General features: G+C 46.9%; 1 protein-coding gene across 2 annotated transcripts; it reads right to left on the minus strand.

The window, feature by feature from the left end:
• Positions 1-6062: 6062 nt before the first annotated feature.
• On the minus strand, positions 6063-15190 carry SLC50A1 (solute carrier family 50 member 1). 2 transcript variants are annotated; one of them, XM_054996017.1, is made up of 6 exons: positions 15034-15190; positions 13261-13338; positions 12138-12261; positions 8209-8370; positions 7067-7186; positions 6063-6835 (listed from the first exon to the last, which is right to left on the minus strand). In XM_054996017.1, exons 1-6 carry the CDS (start codon positions 15105-15107, stop codon positions 6734-6736), a joined length of 660 nt encoding a protein of 219 aa, XP_054851992.1. In that variant the 5' UTR covers positions 15108-15190; the 3' UTR covers positions 6063-6733. The 2 variants fall into 2 exon arrangements, with proteins under 2 accessions (XP_054851992.1, XP_054852001.1); XM_054996026.1 differs by having other exon boundaries at positions 15053-15135.
• Positions 15191-19005: the final 3815 nt, after the last annotated feature.

The raw sequence follows: 19005 nt of genomic DNA on the forward strand, positions 1-19005 counted from the left end.
CAATTATATCCTGCCTTTCTCTCCAAAATGGCTTACGTCGTTCTCCTATCCTCCATTTATCTTCACAACAGCCCTGTGAGGTAGGTTAGGCTGAGTGCATGTGACCCTCTTGACTGTAACTGATCCACATCGCCTTACGACTTCTTTGCATATCTAAAATATTTCGAGAGCTGCATCATCACGCAGTCTTAACATCCCTGTAAGTTTTCGTTAAGCCGTCAAGCAAACAAGCCGTATCAGTTCCTCCATGTAGTTTCTGCCTTCTGTCTTACTCGGTCAAACTCCAGTGTGACCAAGTCACTGAACTGTGCGTAGCGCTATTTGGATGAAGAGGTGGGGCTATAGAGAGATGGCTGGGATTGGTTCTCAGCTGCTCTCTTTGGTTTCAGTGCAACAAAATATATGGCTTGCACTCTGAATAGGAATAGCAGCTACCTCTTGCCCCAAATAGTGGTGTTTACCAATGCCTGGAACAAACGGTGGGTTTTTCCCTGCTCCACATTTACCCCATCGCCACCACCTTTATGTAGAGTTTGCATTTTGTTTAAAAGTCCCAGGTTGAATCTCCAGCCTCTTTGGCCAAAGGACTGGATTGCAAACCTAGGCAGGGCTTCTGCCCAAGGCCCTGGAGAACCACTGCTGCTCCCAGAAGATGTTACTGGACAGGATGAACCAGCGGCCTCGGTATAAAGCGGTTCCTTATGTGTTCAACTTGCTTTTAAAAAAAAAATCCCATTCCCGAACTATTGATTTCTGCACCCATTTCACAGATCTCACAATACAAAGGGGCCCCCTGCAGCTTGCAATACCAACAGCTGTTAATATTTTCAGTGTAGCTCTGTTTGTTTGCACAATTACTGCTCTTTTCCCATTCCTTTTATGGGGGGGGGGTAATGTTTGTTTTTCCATTGTAATTATTGTTGTTGTTGATTTGTAGTCCGCCTTCCTTACTGCGACGCAAGGCAGATTACATATTGCAAGTATTTGTCTGCTGCAGAACTCCTCCCCCCAAACCAGGCCTCATCCCACTGTAAAACTGAACAAATCTTATTGCAGCAATGCATTCTAGTCCAGCGTAAGATCCTGGGCCCATTCTATCATGCACCAGGGTCCAATGTGGCTGACGTGCCTTCCGTTGTCCTTAGGTGGCGGTGGCACGAGCGCATTGCTCTATTCCACTCTACTTCCTCCCGAGCTGGGCGCCAGAGCTACTCTGCTTCACCAGGCAGCCTCCTCTCTCCATCCTTATAAAAGCCCTACCCATGCTTGGGACATGCCCATTGGCCTCCAATCTACCCAGAATCCCCATGGGGGCGTGGCCAACCCTGCGAGGGGCCAATAGCACCTTCTGAGCAATCCCCCCATCACTCCCCCATCCTCAGGGCGGAGCTACCCAACAGCTGATTGTCAGATTGCTGTCTGTCAAAGGGCCCCATCAGGCCCCGCCTCTTAAAGGGCCAGTCATAATCAATCAGCTGGACCATTATGGCTGGGATTGACAATGAGGGATGCCAGAAAAAGGGCAGAGGGTCTGGGGCTGCCCCACCACCACCCCAATATCCATGAAAGCTTCTGTTAGAATAAATGTGTTTCTTACATGCTCAAAAATGGAAGCGCAAGGATCTACCTACGTTGCAAGACCAGAGTGGAAAGATGATGGCTTGGAGGCACCGCAAGCCTCCGCTATGTTGTTTCCAAGTACGCCAAATTTCTGCAGAGCCGGAGAGGTGGCCCTCTTTGCTGTTGCTTACTTGGTTGGGGTGTCGCAGCATGGGTAGAAGTAGTTTTCTTCTAGGGAGGTAGTAAATAAATATCCTACATAAATAAGGACAACCCCCTAGTATCATTCGTGCGGTGGCACAAAACAGATAAGGATTTTGTGAAGTTTATAGATGGGAGAATTTAAACACCCTGCTCCCTTGGTGAGAAAGCAACAACTTAGCCGTATGTATGTGAAGCACCATTCTCTTCGAGGGAGAGCTGGGCGTGAGCATCACAAAAAAGCCCCAGTGGCATGGCTCTTATATGCTCAAAAATGGAAGCGCAAGGATCTACCTACGTTGCAAGACCAGAGTGGAAAGATGATGGACTTCACTGAGAGGGCCAAACTTGCAGCGTTAATTAGAGATAAAACACTCTCGTGGCAAATTGAAAACTCTTTATGGACTATCGGCGAGAGACAAAGAAAAATGAATTAGTGATTTGCGGTTTTGATTTTTAAGAATAAGGACTTGAGATATCCAGAAGACGAGACACAGAAAAAAAGATATTAGACCACAAGCTGATTGATAATAAAGGAAGAAGTGTTGTAGGCAAAAAACTGGAATGGATTAATAATATGCCTATTATGTTTTTTACTGTTTTTACCTCGAAGACTGATTTGTAGGCCGTTCTTGGCTTCTTGTAGTTGTCTTTTTGTTTTGTTTTTTTAACATTTTATTTAAAGAAAGGAAGAAAGAAAGAAAGAAAGAAAGAGTAAAGTATGTTTTATTTTCTTTCTTTTGCTTTATCTTTTAACTTTTCCACAATAAAAATAAAAAATAAATGAATAAAACAAACGAGCTGCCCGTTTGGTACAGCGGTAGGAGCGCTGGAGAGAGCTGGGTTGAAATCCTCTATGCCATGGAAGGTGGAAGGGTGACCCGGACTCAGCCTTTCTCTGCCCAACCTATCTCACAGGATTGTTATGAGGAAGGGAGAATCGTGACTGCTATTCTGAGTTTCTCGGAGGAAGGGCGGGATAAAAACTCGATAATTAAACATGTCCCGTGACTGTTAAGAAGATAAGTGGAGGTGTCAACTCTATCTTACTTTGCCTTTTTGGCTCTCACGTCTCCTTTTCAAAGACCAGCCCTTGATGTATAGGGGCGAGGTGGTGTCTGGAATCCCACCATTTGCTTTTGTGGATGCATCGTCGTTAACGGAAAACAGTCCATGGGGATGGAAAGGTGCTCTATGTATGGTTAGAAACACCCTCTGCTTTGACTTGGTGTCAGTCCAGGATTCTGCCCTGGCTTGTATGAGATTCCAGGCCTGAACTCTGCCAAAGATGCCCCCTTGTACCTTTGTGGTAGGGCATCCCTGACAAAAGTTCTGGTTGGGAATTTCTTCCTTCTAACCAGCTCAGAAGACCACGGCTCACTGCTATCTGCTAGCTCTCAGCGGGTCTGCTTCCCTCGACAGTCCAAGCCGGCTGTCCAAATCTAAAATTCTAGAAAGACAGGAGTGTTCGTCTGAGACAGCCAACCTGAAAGAGTCCCGTGGCTCCTGAAAGACTTGCCAAAAAAGAACGTTTTAGTCTTTCAGTAGCTCCAAGACTCTTTCAATTTGAAAGCCGGCATAAAGGTTTCTTGCAGAGATTCTCATCCCAAACCAAGGAACACCGATCGTACGAAAGAACACTTTTACTTGCATTTAAAATGCACATTTGCAAGCTTCAGAGCAGTGCAGAGTTCTTCAATGTTGAAGAGCGAGGAAATACATTCCCCCCCCCCCACTTTTGGGTACACTGATAGAGCAGAAATATCACTTGTGAAACAAAAACTTGCAACATTCTCCGTTCATGCCAGTTGCCCTATCTAAAAAAGTATTCATCTTGTTTGCACTAGTTCGTGGAAGTCAAATTGCAGCTCCTAAGGGGTTTGATGGCTCAGAAAAGTATGCCCAGTGCGTCAGATCCAACTGGGGCTTACCCCGCCTCTCTCCTCCTTGCCAACTGTGCCTGGTTTCTCTCATTGCAACCCCAGGATTTTCTAGATTTTTTAATTAACACCTGTACTGTTGGCGTGGCAAGGCGAGGGAGCGGAATAATTAGCAGGAACAAACTAACAAGCTGTTTCCGGGGTGACGGTGGCTTCGAGGAGGGGTAGGCGTGGCCGCAAATTCCCTCGAGGACCACACTTGCTTAAGAAAAAGAGAACCAGGCAGAGCAACGCTGGAAAGCCTGACTTCTTCATTCTGAGAGCGTGGGGGAGAGGCGGTGGAGAGGAAAATGCATTTCGCATATGCTCAGAGGAACATCAGTATCATAATCAGGGCTCATTTTGAGGGGGAACGCACAGGAATGCAGTTCTGGCAGTTCCCCAAAGAGGTCACATGATAGGTGGCCCGGCAGCCATTTTGGGCCCGTTTCGGCCTGGATTGGGGCTGAAATGGCTCAGATCGGGCCTCTGACGGGTGGTGGATCACTCTCCCGCTCCGCAGCGGCCCGATCCTGACCATTTTGGGCCCCTTTTGGCCATTTTCAGCCCCTTTTGGCTATTTTGGGCCCGATTTCAGCCCTGAATGGCCAGGATTGGGTCCAAAACAGCCAGGATAGGTGATGTCAGGGGGTGTGGCATATGCAAATCATTTATGCCAATGACACTTTTGGTGATGGCATGGGGCGTGGCATATGCTAATGAGTTATGCTAATGAGTTCCTCCAGCTCTTTTTCTACGAAATGATCCCTGATCATAATTATTACACTTCACTTCATCCCTGGGCTGGACTTGGGGACTGAAAAACAGCCCTCCAATCCTCTACTGTTGTGTTGGTCCAGGATGGAAAATCAAAATGGCACCCCGTCTTCCAAATCAATAGTACTGTATAGTGGTTAAAGCACTAGAAAAGAGCAAGTGTCCAGTAGCACCTATAAGACGTACAAAATTTGTGGTAGAGTATGAGCTTTAGTGAGTCACAGCTCACTTCTTCAGATACCCAAATGATAGATGCTACTAGACTCTTGCTCTTTTCTACTGCTACAGACAGACTAACTCAGCTACCCACCTTGTGGTATAGTGGTTAGAGCACTGGACTAGCCTAGCACAAGGGAGAACTGGGTTCAGATTCCAACTCAGCCATAAAGCTCCTTGGGAGAGCCTGGGCTAGCCGCTATCTTCCAAAATAGCCTACCTTGCAGGGTTGTTTAGAGGATACAATGGAAGATAAACACATGCAGGCAAAATCTACCCACTGAGACAACTACGTAAGCTTCCAGGGGTTCTCTGCCACAGCAACAGCCATCAATCTCATGAAGCGACACTCTGGGAGGCAGATTTGTGGATCACAGTTGCAGTACAGAACGGCAAGATCAAACGCCACCCAAATAAACCCAGAAGCAATGGAACTACACGGCCTCAATCGGGAAGCACTCAAATTGGACTCACTTCTGATACAGGAGAGGCCCAGCAGCCTCAAATAATTCGCTCCAATATCCTCTCCCCCAATCTGATACTTCCGCCAGGAGAGACTGAAATTATTCCCTTTCAGAATTCCCAACGTGGCCTCTTCCAGTGACTGGGAGAACATCAAAAAGAAGTAATGCCCACCGTTAACCTCTGGAACACATGGTCACTTGTTGAAACAACTTTTATAAAAAAGAATGAGTTTCCTGGAAGGCAAAGATCTCTCTCTGGGTACTAGCCACGATAGCAAAGCAGAACCTCCATCCACAAGTGCAGTCTATCACTGAATACGAAATGCTGACAATAAAGAGAGGCAGGCAGCAGACTTCACATTCTGCTTGGGAGGTTTTCAAATTTGTATGGGGCAGGCGTCACTGGGGGTGTATGTGGGTGGGTAGTTGTGAATTTCCTGCACTGTGCAGGGGGTTGGACTAGATGACCCTGGTGGTCCCTTTCAACCCTAGGATTCTACGAAATCTGCTATGCGTGGGGCTATAATACTTAAGTCTGAATTGTTATGGAATATTCAACTATGTTGAAAGCTCCCTGCAAATAAAAAACTGGCACAGATTTTTTAAAAGGCGAGGGAGTCCAACATTTCCCTCTGCTGTGCTCATTTTCTATTTGTATGGAACTTTTCATGCAAAGTTATCATTTGAGGCTGGCACCCGCCCCTCTGTAGGCTACGGTGCCATTCTGCCATCTCAGCCTCCTGTCTATGGGAAATGGGTCTGGCTGGACATTGTGAGAAACAACGCTGTACCAGAAGAACCTTCGGTCTGACCCCGCAAGGCAGCCCCTACTTCCTTTCAAGTTTCCAAATCGGCTGATTTATCCATCAAAATTGCTTGCGAGCCCAGAATCGACACAGAAAAACACTCAAAAGGCTCTCAGAAATAAAATCAGTTCTATTTACTCCAAGGCACTTGGTAAAAAAAAATCACATTGCTGTGGGAGACAAACTGGGGGAAGAGTTTCCCTGCCAGCAGAAATGTCACCACTCGGTTTCCCCTCCTTCCTTCATTTGGGAGGAGAAATTCAGGCCAGCATCTTACATTCTGGGGCCCAGAGACAGAGGAAAGAAGAGGGACAGGTGAGGTGGAGAAGAGGAGGGAGAGAAAGCATGGTCCAAAGAAGGCACAGTTTCAGGATTAATGCCACAATTGGATCCCACTGTGTCGGTGGTGGAAATGCAGGCCATAGAGGCGAGAGGCAAGAGACAGCATTTTCCAAGCTGCCGTATCTCTGAGATGGACAGGAAAAGAATCCATTTTCCTTGGTCCCCTGAACGCCTACGCCATTCCCCCAGGAGCTACTGGATCGGATCCAGGCAGAGCAATACCAGTCCTGTAGGGTATAATTTGGAGCACTGCATTTTTAGATGTACTTCTCAAACCGAGGAGGCTTGACTGACGAGGCACTTGTGGCAACGGGATGGCTGGTGGACCGAGCTGTGCCGGGCACACGACTCTGGGTCGCCAGAGAGCTGGAATACCATCCAAGGAATTTTGGCATTCTTCCTGTTTCTTAGCCAGCGTCGACAGCACTCACGGACCGTCCCCGGGTTCTCAGGCCTGCAGCGACTTGTAAGGTCTGTTGGGGTCCGGAGGGAAATGCCAAAAAAGCCAGAACCGAACGACACTGGTGGCGATGCCCGGAATGTTGGGGATCTGGCAGAGAAAGAGGGTACGGGATAATGTGGGGTAAAGAGGCAGAGGGGTGAGCAAATCTATGAATACTAATGTCAAGTTCTCCTTGAATACTATATGAGATGCCCCTTTCAACCCAGCCCTCTCTGCCAGGGGTGGTTTATGGGCCTCTCTTTAATTAATTAAAATCAATGGTTCCGGATTGATTGACCCCTACATACACACACTCTCACATAGCAGACAGGCACTCACTGCAATATAGAGATCCTGAAGCAGAAGGCCATACAACGTCCAGCTGGCTGAGGCCAGGAACGTTGTGACGGTCAGAGGGAAGGAGATGCATTGCGTTGACCGCGTCCTGATGATCTTGGCCTGTGAAGATGCAGAGAAATGGGGCACACAGAATTAGGGAAAAGCCAGAGTTATTGCACACACTGGATCTTCCCAATTCAAACACACACATAAAATCAGAGCAGAGATGAAGGCGCATGAAGCTGCCTTATACTGAATCAGACAATCGGTCCATCAAGGTCAGTATTGTCTACTCCGACTGGCAGCTGCTCTCCAAGCTCTAAAATTGAGGTCATTCATACTACCTACTGCCTGGTCCTTTTAACTGGAGATGCCGGGGATTGAACCGGGGACCTTCTGCACACCAAACAGAGGCTCTTCTACTGAGCCACAGCCCCTCAACATCCCTGTGATGACACAGGCTTGGAGGGAATGCAAGAATGGGGAGCGGAGGTCAAATTTGGCCAGAAAGAGGTCCAAGAAGTCTCACAGCAGTTCTAAGCAGCGTCCAGTTCTTTAAGACAACAGGGTGCAAAATGTTTGGCTTGCTGGGGGACCAATCCCTGGATGCCCCAAAGGATTCTGGGAGCACACTGTAGGGTGCACAACAGACACCCATCAGACCCCATATGAATTGGTGAGCCCACGAACACACTCGACCAGTTTGGTGTAGTGGTTAAGAGCGGTGGGACTCTAATCTGGAGAACCGGGTTTGATTCCCTACTCTTCCACTTGAAGCCAGCTGGGTGACCTTGGGTCAGTCACAGCTCTCTCAGAGCTCTCTCAGCCCCACCTACCTCCCAGGGTGATTGTCGTGAGGAGAATAATAACACACGTTGTAAACTGCTCTGAGTGGGTGTTAAGTTGTCCTGAAGAGCGGTATATAAATTGAATGTTATTTTTGTTTTTTTTGTTTTTATCGCTTGTATTTTTGTTGTTATTTTTGTTGTTGTTAACAACAACAGCAACAACAAAAACAACAAAAATACAAGCAATAAAAACGATGAGTGAGCACATTCAGTGCTCCTCATGAGGGGGCGAACCATCTGTCCACCAATAAGCTCCCAAGTTTGAAAAACCTTCCAAGCGAGGCCGTAACTTACCAAGTCAGCCAACGGCGAGAGGTACATGGTGATGGTGAAGAGGCTGCAGAAGAGCCCCAGGCGGGCAAGGCGCGTAGACACATCTGGGACAAGCAGGTTGAAATAGCAGTAGCCCAGCAGCAGCACGGCCAACAAGCCCATGGTCTTCACCAATACGCCACGCTGAGCCAAGGGAAGGGGAGAAGTAGATGTGGATTTGGAAGCAACAGCGATCGTAAGTCAAAGTCATCAACACCCAAGACGCTTCACAGACAGCGAAGCCAGAAGTAATTTTTCGGAAGCAGTGGGACCGCTGCTCCGGATGTGCCCCTGATGTGTTCAACCTCAATGTACCTTTCGTGCCCAGATCATGGTACTCCTGCAGGCAGAAGACAGTGGGGCACCCCACCAATTGCCAGGCACCCCTGTGATGCCACAACGAAATCTCTTCCCTTCCCCACCCTCATGACCCTCGGAGCAGCTTTGGGCATTTTTTAAAAGTTGCCTTTTTAACGAAGAAACCAACAAATGAACCGATGGTAATGAGAAGGGAGGGCCGCAGAGGGAGACCGACGGCTGAGACTGTGACTTGTTGCTATCCGTGCCCGTCATTTCTTAGGCAAAGACAGACCTGGAAGACATGAGTTCGAATCCCCACACTGTCCTCAAGCTTGCTTGTACCAGGCCCTGACCTACCTCACAGATGTTGTGAAGATAAAATAGGAAGGTACGCCTTGCTAAACTCCTCGGAGGAAAGGCAGAATAAAAAAGCATGAGATAAATACGTTTGTTATCTATTGATCAGATAGTCAGACATCTAGCCAGGGGATATGCCCTGAACTCTGTTTTTATGGCATGTTTCTTTCCAAGTTTTATATGCCAATAAAGAAATAAGAGACAGGGCCCTGCCTGGAGGGTGGAGACAATCGAGACTTGCTTTCAGCCATCACAGCATCTGTCGAGACTCATCCCTTCTGCATGCACGCACAGGCAAACATGTGCCTAGGCAGGCCTCAGTTCTGCCTCCAAGGACAGGTGCTCCGTACAGGTGTGGGGCACATGTGCTCGCAAGCTTCACTGCAGACCTGACAGGTGCAAAGCGGAATCCACTTTCGGGGTCCTCCCCTAAACCCAACCGGTTTGCCCTGCACAGCCGAACACAGTATTTTCCTTCACACGTGTCCATCATTAACATACAGGACTTATTTTATTTGTTATTCATTTATACCTCACCTTTCTTGCCATCGGGACCCGAAGTAGCTTAAAACGTTCTCCTCCGTTTTATCCTCACAACAACCTTGCGAGGCAGGTTGGGCAAAGAGTGCGTGACTGGCTCAAGGTCATCCAGGCAGTTTCCACGGCAGAGTGAGGATTCGAACCTGGGCTTCCCAGATCTTAATCTGACACTCTTAACCATGACTCGTGTCTTAGGGAACAAACCGCAACGAGAAATCTCAAAATTCTGGCTAACAATCTGAAGAAGCAAATTTGGGACTGAAAAAGAGTGCGGAACTCCTGGAAACTTCACAAGGGGGACGTCTTTATCTGTTCCTCTTTTATCTGCAGATAACTGACCCGCAACTCTGACCTGGGTGGCCCAGGCTAGCCTGATTTTGGAAGCTAAGCACGGTCAGCCCTGGTTAGTACTTGGAAGGGAGACCAGCAAGGAAGTCTGGGATTATTATGCAGAGGCAGCCAATGGAAAAACCCACCGCTGTTCATCTCCTGCCTTGAAAACTCTACGGAGTTGCCCTAAGCCATCTGTGACTTGACGGCACCTTACACACACAAGTGATCCATACCATTCTCGTACCAAAAAGCAGGATGAAAATGTCAAAAATAAGCAAATGCAACTACGGGGTCGCTTATTGTCAGATCAAGATTGGTAGCCATGTTCGTCTGTCTGTAGCAGGAGAAAAGAGCAAGAATCCAGTAGCACCTACAAGACTAACAAAATTTTTGGTAGGGTAGGAGCTTTCATGAGCCACAGCTCTTCAGTATCTGAAGAAGTGAGCTGTGGCTTACAAAAGCTCATACCCTACCACAAATTTTGTTAGTCTTATACAGGGCTCATTTCGAGGGGGAACGCGCCGGAACACAGTTCCGGAAGTTCCCCAAAGAGGTCATGTCCCCACCTGACTTGGCCATTTTGGGCCCATTTCAGCCCGGATTTGGGCTGAAACAGCCTAGATCGGGCCTCTGACGGGTGGTGGATCACTCTCCCACTCCGTAGCAGCCCGATCCTGACCATTTTGGGCCCCTTTTCAGCCCCTTTTTGCCATTTTGGGCCCAATTTTGGTCCTGAAGGGCCAGGAAAACAGCCAGGATAGGTGAAGTCAGGGGGTGTGGCATATGCAAATCAGTTTTGCCAATGACACACTTCCGATGATGGCAAGGGGTGTGGCATATGCTAATGGATTGTGCTAATGAGTTCCTCCAGCTCTTTTTCTACGAAATGACCCCTGGTCTTATATGTGCTACTGGATTCTTGCTCTTTTCTATTACTGCCACTAAGTCAGTGTATCTGCGTGAACTGGTGAGTATGGAGTCTCTCCACCAAAACACAGTGACCTGTGAGTAACCCTCTGGTACATAGTAAGGGGGTGTGACTGAAACACTCCAGAATTTATCACCCACGAAGCTATGTTGTTGATTCAAGGTACCAACCCTGAGTCAACAGCATCTGAAACGTGGCCTTGACCATGCCAACAGGAGCTCATTCAAACATCACATGGTACAACTCTTTCTGGGGCATCTTAAAAGGGGAAAGGGTCAAAAGCAGAAAAGCTCCCTGCATGGAGAAAGCAAGTAGGTTAAGGAGAAGAGCACTGGCTTTCTAGAAAGGGACAGAAACTGCCATCTTTCAAAGGCCTAGAAGAACTGGGTCGAGAACGACTGAGGATACACAAAAAGTCACACAACTACCCAGACAGCTCCTGTCCGGCAACAGAGCTGCAATTTTTACAGCAGAAATCTGCAAGAACGTCAGCTGCCGTTATTGACTTTGGGAAACAAACATGGATATTTCTGGTTGCGACTGTTTCTCAGCTGCAAAATATCACAGTTATACGTATAGTTCCAGATGTTTTTCTCCCTGCGTTCACAGCCTCTTGCGCTTTAATGCGCAAAGGGACTTTACTTCTGCTGGTATATTTTAAAGTCAAAGAAAAGGAATAAATGTTTTAACGGATAACGCTGGAGGTGGGTTTAGGGAAAGCAGAAAGGAGTCCTCCATGGCCTGGGGTGAGCAAAAATTAAAACCCAACTGGACTTATCGTACGGGAGCTCATCACGCTCTAGGCCAGATTTTGACCCTCATTGCCAACAGCTGGTGGGCATTTCAGTGGCAATTGTAACAATCTTAATTAGGGCTGTGACCTTTAATTGGATCACTGATTGAAGCACATTTTGATCAGCTAAGATGCTACTTCTAATTAATCAATCAGGAGATTTTTTAAAAAATTAAACGCAAGGACTTGTAAATACTGCAGGCCGCGAGTATCATCTTAGAAGAGGCATTCCCCCCTTTCCATGGTGGAGAGAATGCCTCTTCTAAAAGAATCTTAGAGGATGCACTCCCCACAGGAGGGAATGCCTCTTCTAAGATGCAACACAGGGGTGCAGTAACTAAGAACAACCATATTTACTCAAAAGGAAGGCAACCCTGAACATAAGACAACTCCGTTCCTGACGTTATACACACTTAAAACTGAACATAACAGTAACTTGTATGCGAATGTAAGACAACCTCTTTTTATGGCATACCTGGAGGAAAACCTACTCTTACTTTGAAGTAAACACTGTATTGCTTTTATTCTCATAAGCAAATACATGCAGATATAATTTAATGGACTATTTGGCTAAAATTCATCCAAGTCATCTCTTTAATAGGCCCAAAGCCTTGCCTTTTATTACTCACGCACTCGGCTTTGGTCATATTCCCCACCTACCTTCTCTGGACTGAAATAGAAGTAGACAAGGATGTATACGGTCTGAAGAGCTGCACCAACAGCGTTGACGAGAATCAGCGTCCAGTCACCCTTCAAGAAGCCATAGCTCAGCCAGCTCAGGTTGCTGATTGAGAAGGAGAGGTGGGTGGATGTTAATGGGAACAGTTAGAGCTGACGTTTTGACACAGCAGCCAAGCATACAGTGTAACCGATAAACTGTACACTCAAAGACTCTTTAATACCAAAATGAACACTAATTGTGTCAATCTGCAACATTTACGCTGCAATTGCACAGGAACCCAAACTATAGCATCAGGTGCAAAATTCAGGTCTCGGTTTTAATTTTAAGCAAGTTTCTAGACCTCATTTTTAAAAATCTATCCCGCTTTTTTGGCCTGCCAGTGCTAGAGAGCACGTTACAGCATTAAAACAGTTTTAAAACAAATTAAAATTGACAAAAAGGAAAGTTACCAAAGTTCAGCAGAAGAGAAACCAAAGACCTACAGTTCAAATGAGGATGTTTTAAAGCCCCGAAGGCTGAAGATTATGTTTCAATGAGCAATGATGCTGAAATCTCAAAAGCCAAATAGATGGCACGTTTCTAGATGAGGAGGTATGCTTGCAAGCGTAGGGGTCATGCTTAATGAACTCTCAGAAGGTTGAGAAGAACTGAACATTTAGGAGGTTGGGTATGGGGTCAGCATCCTCCATAGCTTCCTTTTATTGTTTACCTCCATTTGCAAAACCAGAGTAAATTAGGAATGCCAGGAAAAAAATCGCCATTTTATTTGAGATTGCAATCCTATGCATATTTTTTAAAAAAGATATCCCTGAACTTGTTGAGAAAACATTTTTGCAGGTTGCAGAACTGAGATTTCCTGGGTGTAGAATTGCAGCTTTGTTTAGCAGACGCCACAAAGCCATGCCTCCACGGGCCCTTGTTAGAATTCCCTCCCTAACCCAAATTTTGTAAGATTTTCCAGAAGCCCCAACACAAGCTCTGCGCTCTTAGCAAATTTCTTTGCAAAGCATAAGAGGTGCATTCCGACATCCGGCCTACCCAACACGCCCCCCCCACAGCAATGGAATTGCCCCCCCCCCGCCAGTGAGAGAGCGCCCATACTTGACGTCCGTGGTGAGAAAAGGTAGGAATTGGATGTTCTCCACGCTTTGGGTCGCAAACATCTGTCGCAGGTCAGACCTGGGGTGGGGGGGAGAAGAGATGTCATCTTGGGGTCACCAAGGTGGCTCTTCCTGGTTCTTCCTCATAGCTCCAAATCGCAAAGTGGACACCTTGCAACCAAGTCCTTGCCCCAGTATTTAATCTGCGTATTTCTATTTATGCATTTATACCCCGCTTTCCTCCCCAAAGCAGCTTACTACATCATTCTCCGAACAACAACCCTGTGAGGCGGGTGAGGGTGCAAGGAAGTGACTAGTCCAGGGTTACCCAGTAAAGGGCTTGAGCCTGCATCTCCCAGGCCAGGTCCTAGACACTCTAACTTTGCTTCTGACACCCTCCCCATGTACCCCCAGCTCTGCCCCGTAGCTCCAATCTGTCAGCCCCCAATGCTTCCCCCATATCTTCACACCTGCCCTCTGCTTCCAGATTCAATGCTGCCCCCCTGGCCAGTTTATCTGGGCCTACTTTCACGTCCACATCCTGGATCCGCCCCATAGCTCTTTGCTCCAAAAGAGCATTCATTACCTTTGGCCTATATACAACAATGCCTCTTGGCTCCATATTTTTAAGGTTCTCACATCCGTGTTCTGCCCCAAGAGCTACACACTTCCGTGCAGTATATATCTCGTTCTAGGGCTGCCAACGTTGAACGGGGACGTTCCTGGATTTTTGGGGGGCAGAGCTCTGGAAGGGGAGGAAGCTCAGCCACAGAATTCTCCCTCTCAAGCTACCGTTTTCTCCAGGGGAAGTGAACTCTGTAGTCCAGGGATCAGTCGCAATTAGGGTTGCCAACTCCTGTTTGGGAGATACCTGGAGATTTGGGGAGGTGGAGCCTGGGTAAGGCAGGGTTTGGAGAAGGGAGGGACCCTAACCGTACAGAGCTCCAAAGTGCCCCAACCTGGATAGCCCAAGTGAGCCTGATCTCGTGAAGTTTCAGAAGTTAAGCAGAGTCAGCCTTGGTTAATAATTGGATGGGAGACCTCCACTGAAGACCAGGGTTGCAGAGGCAGGCAATGGCAAACCTCCTCTGTTAGTCTCTTGCCAGGAAAACTCCACCAAAGTTGCCGTAAGTCAGCTACGACTTGAGGGCACTCACCACCACCACCACCCTCCAAAGCAGCCATTTTCTCCAAGGGATCTCTTGCCTGGAGAGTTGTTGTCATTTATAAACTGCCCAGAGCCCCTGGGGGGGGGGGCGGTTTATAAATCGAAATAGTAATAACAATAATTCTGGGAGATCGCCATCCCCCACCGGGAGGTTGTCAACCCTATAATAATAGACCAGCGACACCTATAAGACTAACAAAATTAGTGGTAGGGTACGAGCTTTTGTGACCCAGAGATACAAAAGCTCATACTTTACTGACTGATTTTGTTAGTCTTATAGGTGCTGCTGGACTCTAGCTCTCCCTCACTGCTACAGACAAGCCGTCTTGATCTGTAATCATGGGAGCGCTCCAGTCCCCACCTGGAGGTTGGCAACGCCAGCTAGCTCTGCCCCAGACTTTGCCAAGGCGGGCAGCCCTGCCCCATCGCGCTGCGCACATCTGCATGCTTGGGCACGGCTGGCACGTGGAGCCCCTCGCCGTGGCGCAGCCCTCTTTGCCCCCCGTCTCTCCAGCCCCTTCCCTAGCCACGGCCCTGCTTGGCACCCCGTGCCAGGCAGTGCCCCCCAGCCAGCCAGCCGGCCAGCCCTTCCCCGGATGTGCTCACAGGCCCGTCCCGAACATGCCGAGGGTGAACGCCAAGCAGGCGGCCGAGAGCAGCTGCAGCGCCGCCGGCCCCATCGCGCCGTCCGGCCCCAGCCAAGAGACCCTCCGGCGCGGCGCAGGGAACCGGCAGCCGGATCCTCCGCCGGGCCCCGGGCGCCGCCTCCCGCCCCGCCTCGCAGCCTCTGACACGCGGAGACCCGCCCGGGCGCGGCTCCGCCTTCCTTCGCCAAAGCCAGAGGCCGGCGCGGTGGAAGCCATGCGGGGCAAGGGCTCCAAAGCCTCGCCCCGAGGCCGGTGGCTGCAGCGGGCTGGCAAAGACGAGGGGGTCCGGGCGCACGGCTGAGGGCGAGAGCGAAGAACGCGGGGGTTTTAGCCCGTCCATGGTGGTGGCGCTTTCCAGCCTATGGGCTGTTTTAAACTATTAACATGCAATCCTAAACAGAGTTACCCCAGTCTAAGGCCATAAAATGTGCTGGCTTAGACTGGAGTAACTGTGTTTAGGATTGCGCTGTCACTAAATCTGCATGCACTCTTGTGTGTGTGTGTCTGTGTGAATCTAGACACACACACCCCTGCACCTGAAACTATCTTCTAATTCATGGTTTCCTTCCTCTGCCTAGCAAGCGTCAAGAGGGAATGTGTATATGTGTGTGTGTATATATACACCCATATACACATGCATGCAGATTAAAACAGCCTGTAGATTGAAAATGTATATATGCTGCTGTAACGTAGTGGTTAAGTGGTTGGATTGCAGACCAGCGCTCTGCTAGTTTGAATCCCACTGCTGCCCTGAGTTCTGCAGGTGGCCTTGGGTAAGCCCCTCCTCTCAGCCCAGCTCAGAGCACTCATCTATCCAGAAAGGCTGCATATAAGCACACTGTTGTTATATATAGCATAGGCAGCATATAAGCACACTGTTGTTACATAGCATAGGCAGCATATAAGCACACTGTTATATATAGCATAGGCAGCATATAAGCACACTTGTTATATAGCGTAGGCAGCATATAAGCACACTGTTGTTATATATAGCATAGGCAGCATATAAGCACACTGTTGTTACATAGCATAGGCAGCATATAAGCACACTGTTATATATAGCATAGGCAGCATATAAGCACACTTGTTATATAGCGTAGGCAGCATATAAGCACTCTGTTGTTATATATAGTATAGGCAGTATATAAGCACACTTGTTATGTAGCGTAGGCAGTATATAAGCACACTGTTGTTATATATAGCATAGGCAGCATATAAGTACAATTGTTATATAGCGTAGGCAGCATATAAGCACATTGTTGTTATATACAGCATAGGCAGCATATAAGCACACTTGTTATATAGCGTAGGCAGCATATAAGCACTCTGTTGTTATATATAGTATAGGCAGTATATAAGCACACTTGTTATGTAGCGTAGGCAGTATATAAGCACACTGTTGTTATATATAGCATAGGCAGCATATAAGCACACTTGTTATATAGCGTAGGCAGCATATAAGCACTCTGTTGTTATATATAGTATAGGCAGTATATAAGCACACTTGTTATGTAGCGTAGGCAGCATATAAGCACATTGTTGTTATATACAGCATAGGCAGCATATAAGCACACTTGTTATATAGCGTAGGCAGCATATAAGCACTCTGTTGTTATATATAGTATAGGCAGTATATAAGCACACTTGTTATATAGCGTAGGCAGTATATAAGCACACATGTTATATATAGCATAGGCAGCATATAAGTACAATTGTTATATAGCGTAGGCAGCATATAAGCACTCTGTTGTTATATATAGCATAGGCAGCATATAAGCACACTGTTATATAGCATAGGCAGCATATAAGCACACTGTTATATATAGTATAGGCAGCATATAAGCACACATATATAGCATAGGCAGTATATAAGCACATTGTTATATACAGCATAGGCAGTATATAAGCACACTTGTTATATATAGCATAGGCAGCATATAAACGCACTGTTATATATAGCATAGGCAGTATATAAGCACACTTGTTATGTAGCGTAGGCAGTATATAAGCACACTGTTGTTATATATAGCATAGGCAGCATATAAGAACACTGTTATATAGCATAGGCAGCATATAAGTACACTGTTATATAGCGTAGGCAGTATATAAGCACACTTGTTATATAGCGTAGGCAGCATATAAGTACAATTGTTATATAGCGTAGGCAGCATATAAGCACTCTGTTGTTATATATAGCATAGGCAGCATATAAGCACACTGTTATATAGCATAGGCAGCATATAAGCACACTTGTTATATATAGCATAGGCAGCATATAAGTACAATTGTTATATAGCGTAGGCAGCATATAAGCACTCTGTTGTTATATATAGCATAGGCAGCATATAAGCACACTTATATATAGTATAGGCAGCATATAAGCACACATATATAGCATAGGCAGTATATAAGCACATTGTTATATACAGCATAGGCAGTATATAAGCACACTTGTTATATATAGCATAGGCAGCATATAAACGCACTGATATATAGCATAGGCAGCATATAAGCACACATATATAGCATAGGCAGTATATAAGCACATTGTTGTTATATATAGCACAGGCAGTATATAAGCACACTTGTTATATATAGCATAGGCAGCATATAAGCACACTGTTGTTGTTATATATAGCATAGGCAGCATATAAGCACACACATATAGTATAGGCAGCATATAAGCACACTGTTGTTATATATAGCATAGGCAGCATATAGGCACACTTGTTATATATAGCATAGGCAGCATATAAGCGCACTGTTATATATAGTATAGGCAGCATATAAGCACACATATATAGCATAGGCAGTATATAAGCACATTGTTGTTATATATAGCATAGCAGCATATAAGCACACTGTTGTTGTTAAATATTGCATGGGAAGAAAACCATCATTTAGAACGTGGGTAGCTGTGGTGATCTGCTGTCAATTTCGGGTCCAATCGTACCTGAAAGACCAACTAGATTTCCAAGGTATGAGCTTTCGAAAGTCTGATAAAGGAAGCTCAGAGTCTAAGCCAACTACGCATCCTCCAACCATTTCACTTATGAAAAGGAACTGCTTTGTGACATCCTCAAGGAACCGCCGCCTGAGCCCTTCCTCTCACACTTTATGCCGCTGAAGACTTGATCGGCGCCGTGTTTGTTTCCTCTGATGTAGCCCCGCCCCGCAAATGATTTAAAAGCCCAGAAGTTATTTGTTTTGTGGGTTAAAATACATACTTGGCAAGCCTCGTTGTGCTACAATATATATATGGCCAGCAGTTCAAAACGGCGGTTTCCGCAGCTGCAGGGTGTAAAAAGGCTGTTTGCTGCAAAGCACGTTGGTGCTCATGTGCCTGTGCTGACCTGCATGTGCGCCAGAAGCAGCATGCGTCCATTTTCATGCTCTTCTAGAGATAGGTTGCCAGCCTCCAGATGGTAGCAGAAAAAGAGTAACAAGTGGTATTTCAAAATTGGTATAACAACCAGGGCTTTTTTTCAACAGGAATGCGGTGGAACGGAGTTCCGGAACCTCCTGAAAATGGTCACATGGCTGGTGGCCCCGCCCCCTGATCTCCAGACAGAGGGGAGTTGAGATTGCCCTCCGCACCGGCACGGAGGGCAATCTCAACTCCCCTCTGTCTGGAGATCAGGGGGCGGGGCCACCAGCCATGTGACCGTTTTCTCCGAGGGCAACCCACTGAGTTCCACCACCTCTTTTCCCAGAAAAAAAGCCCTGATAACAACAATAACCACGTACGTGCCTAACTAACAACCACAATGGTATATTTAATCATACGTGTACATAAGTCACATCACATAGTAAAACACGTAACACAATAAAACAACTATTTATACAAGTAGTTCTACGTTTCACACATGGAAAACCATTAACACAATTGCTATAATACAGGTGCCTCAGGATAATAAAGTGCTGGTGCTAC

Source organism: Eublepharis macularius, chromosome 1, assembly GCF_028583425.1.
Source record: "Eublepharis macularius isolate TG4126 chromosome 1, MPM_Emac_v1.0, whole genome shotgun sequence".
In the NCBI taxonomy this organism is placed as follows: Eukaryota; Metazoa; Chordata; class Lepidosauria; order Squamata; family Eublepharidae; genus Eublepharis; species Eublepharis macularius.

Excerpts from the sequence above, each read along its gene's own strand:
- SLC50A1 (XM_054996017.1), bottom strand. The coding sequence starts at position 15,107 with ATGGGGCCGGCGGCGCTGCAGCTGCTCTCGGCCGCCTGCTTGGCGTTC. Across the intron at positions 12,262-13,260 it reads TTTCTCACCACGGACGTCAA|CAACCTGAGCTGGCTGAGCT; the intron begins GTATGGGCGCTC and ends CTTCTCAATCAG. Across the intron at positions 7,187-8,208 it reads TCTCGCCGTTGGCTGACTTG|GCCAAGATCATCAGGACGCG; the intron begins GTAAGTTACGGC and ends GCATCTTCACAG.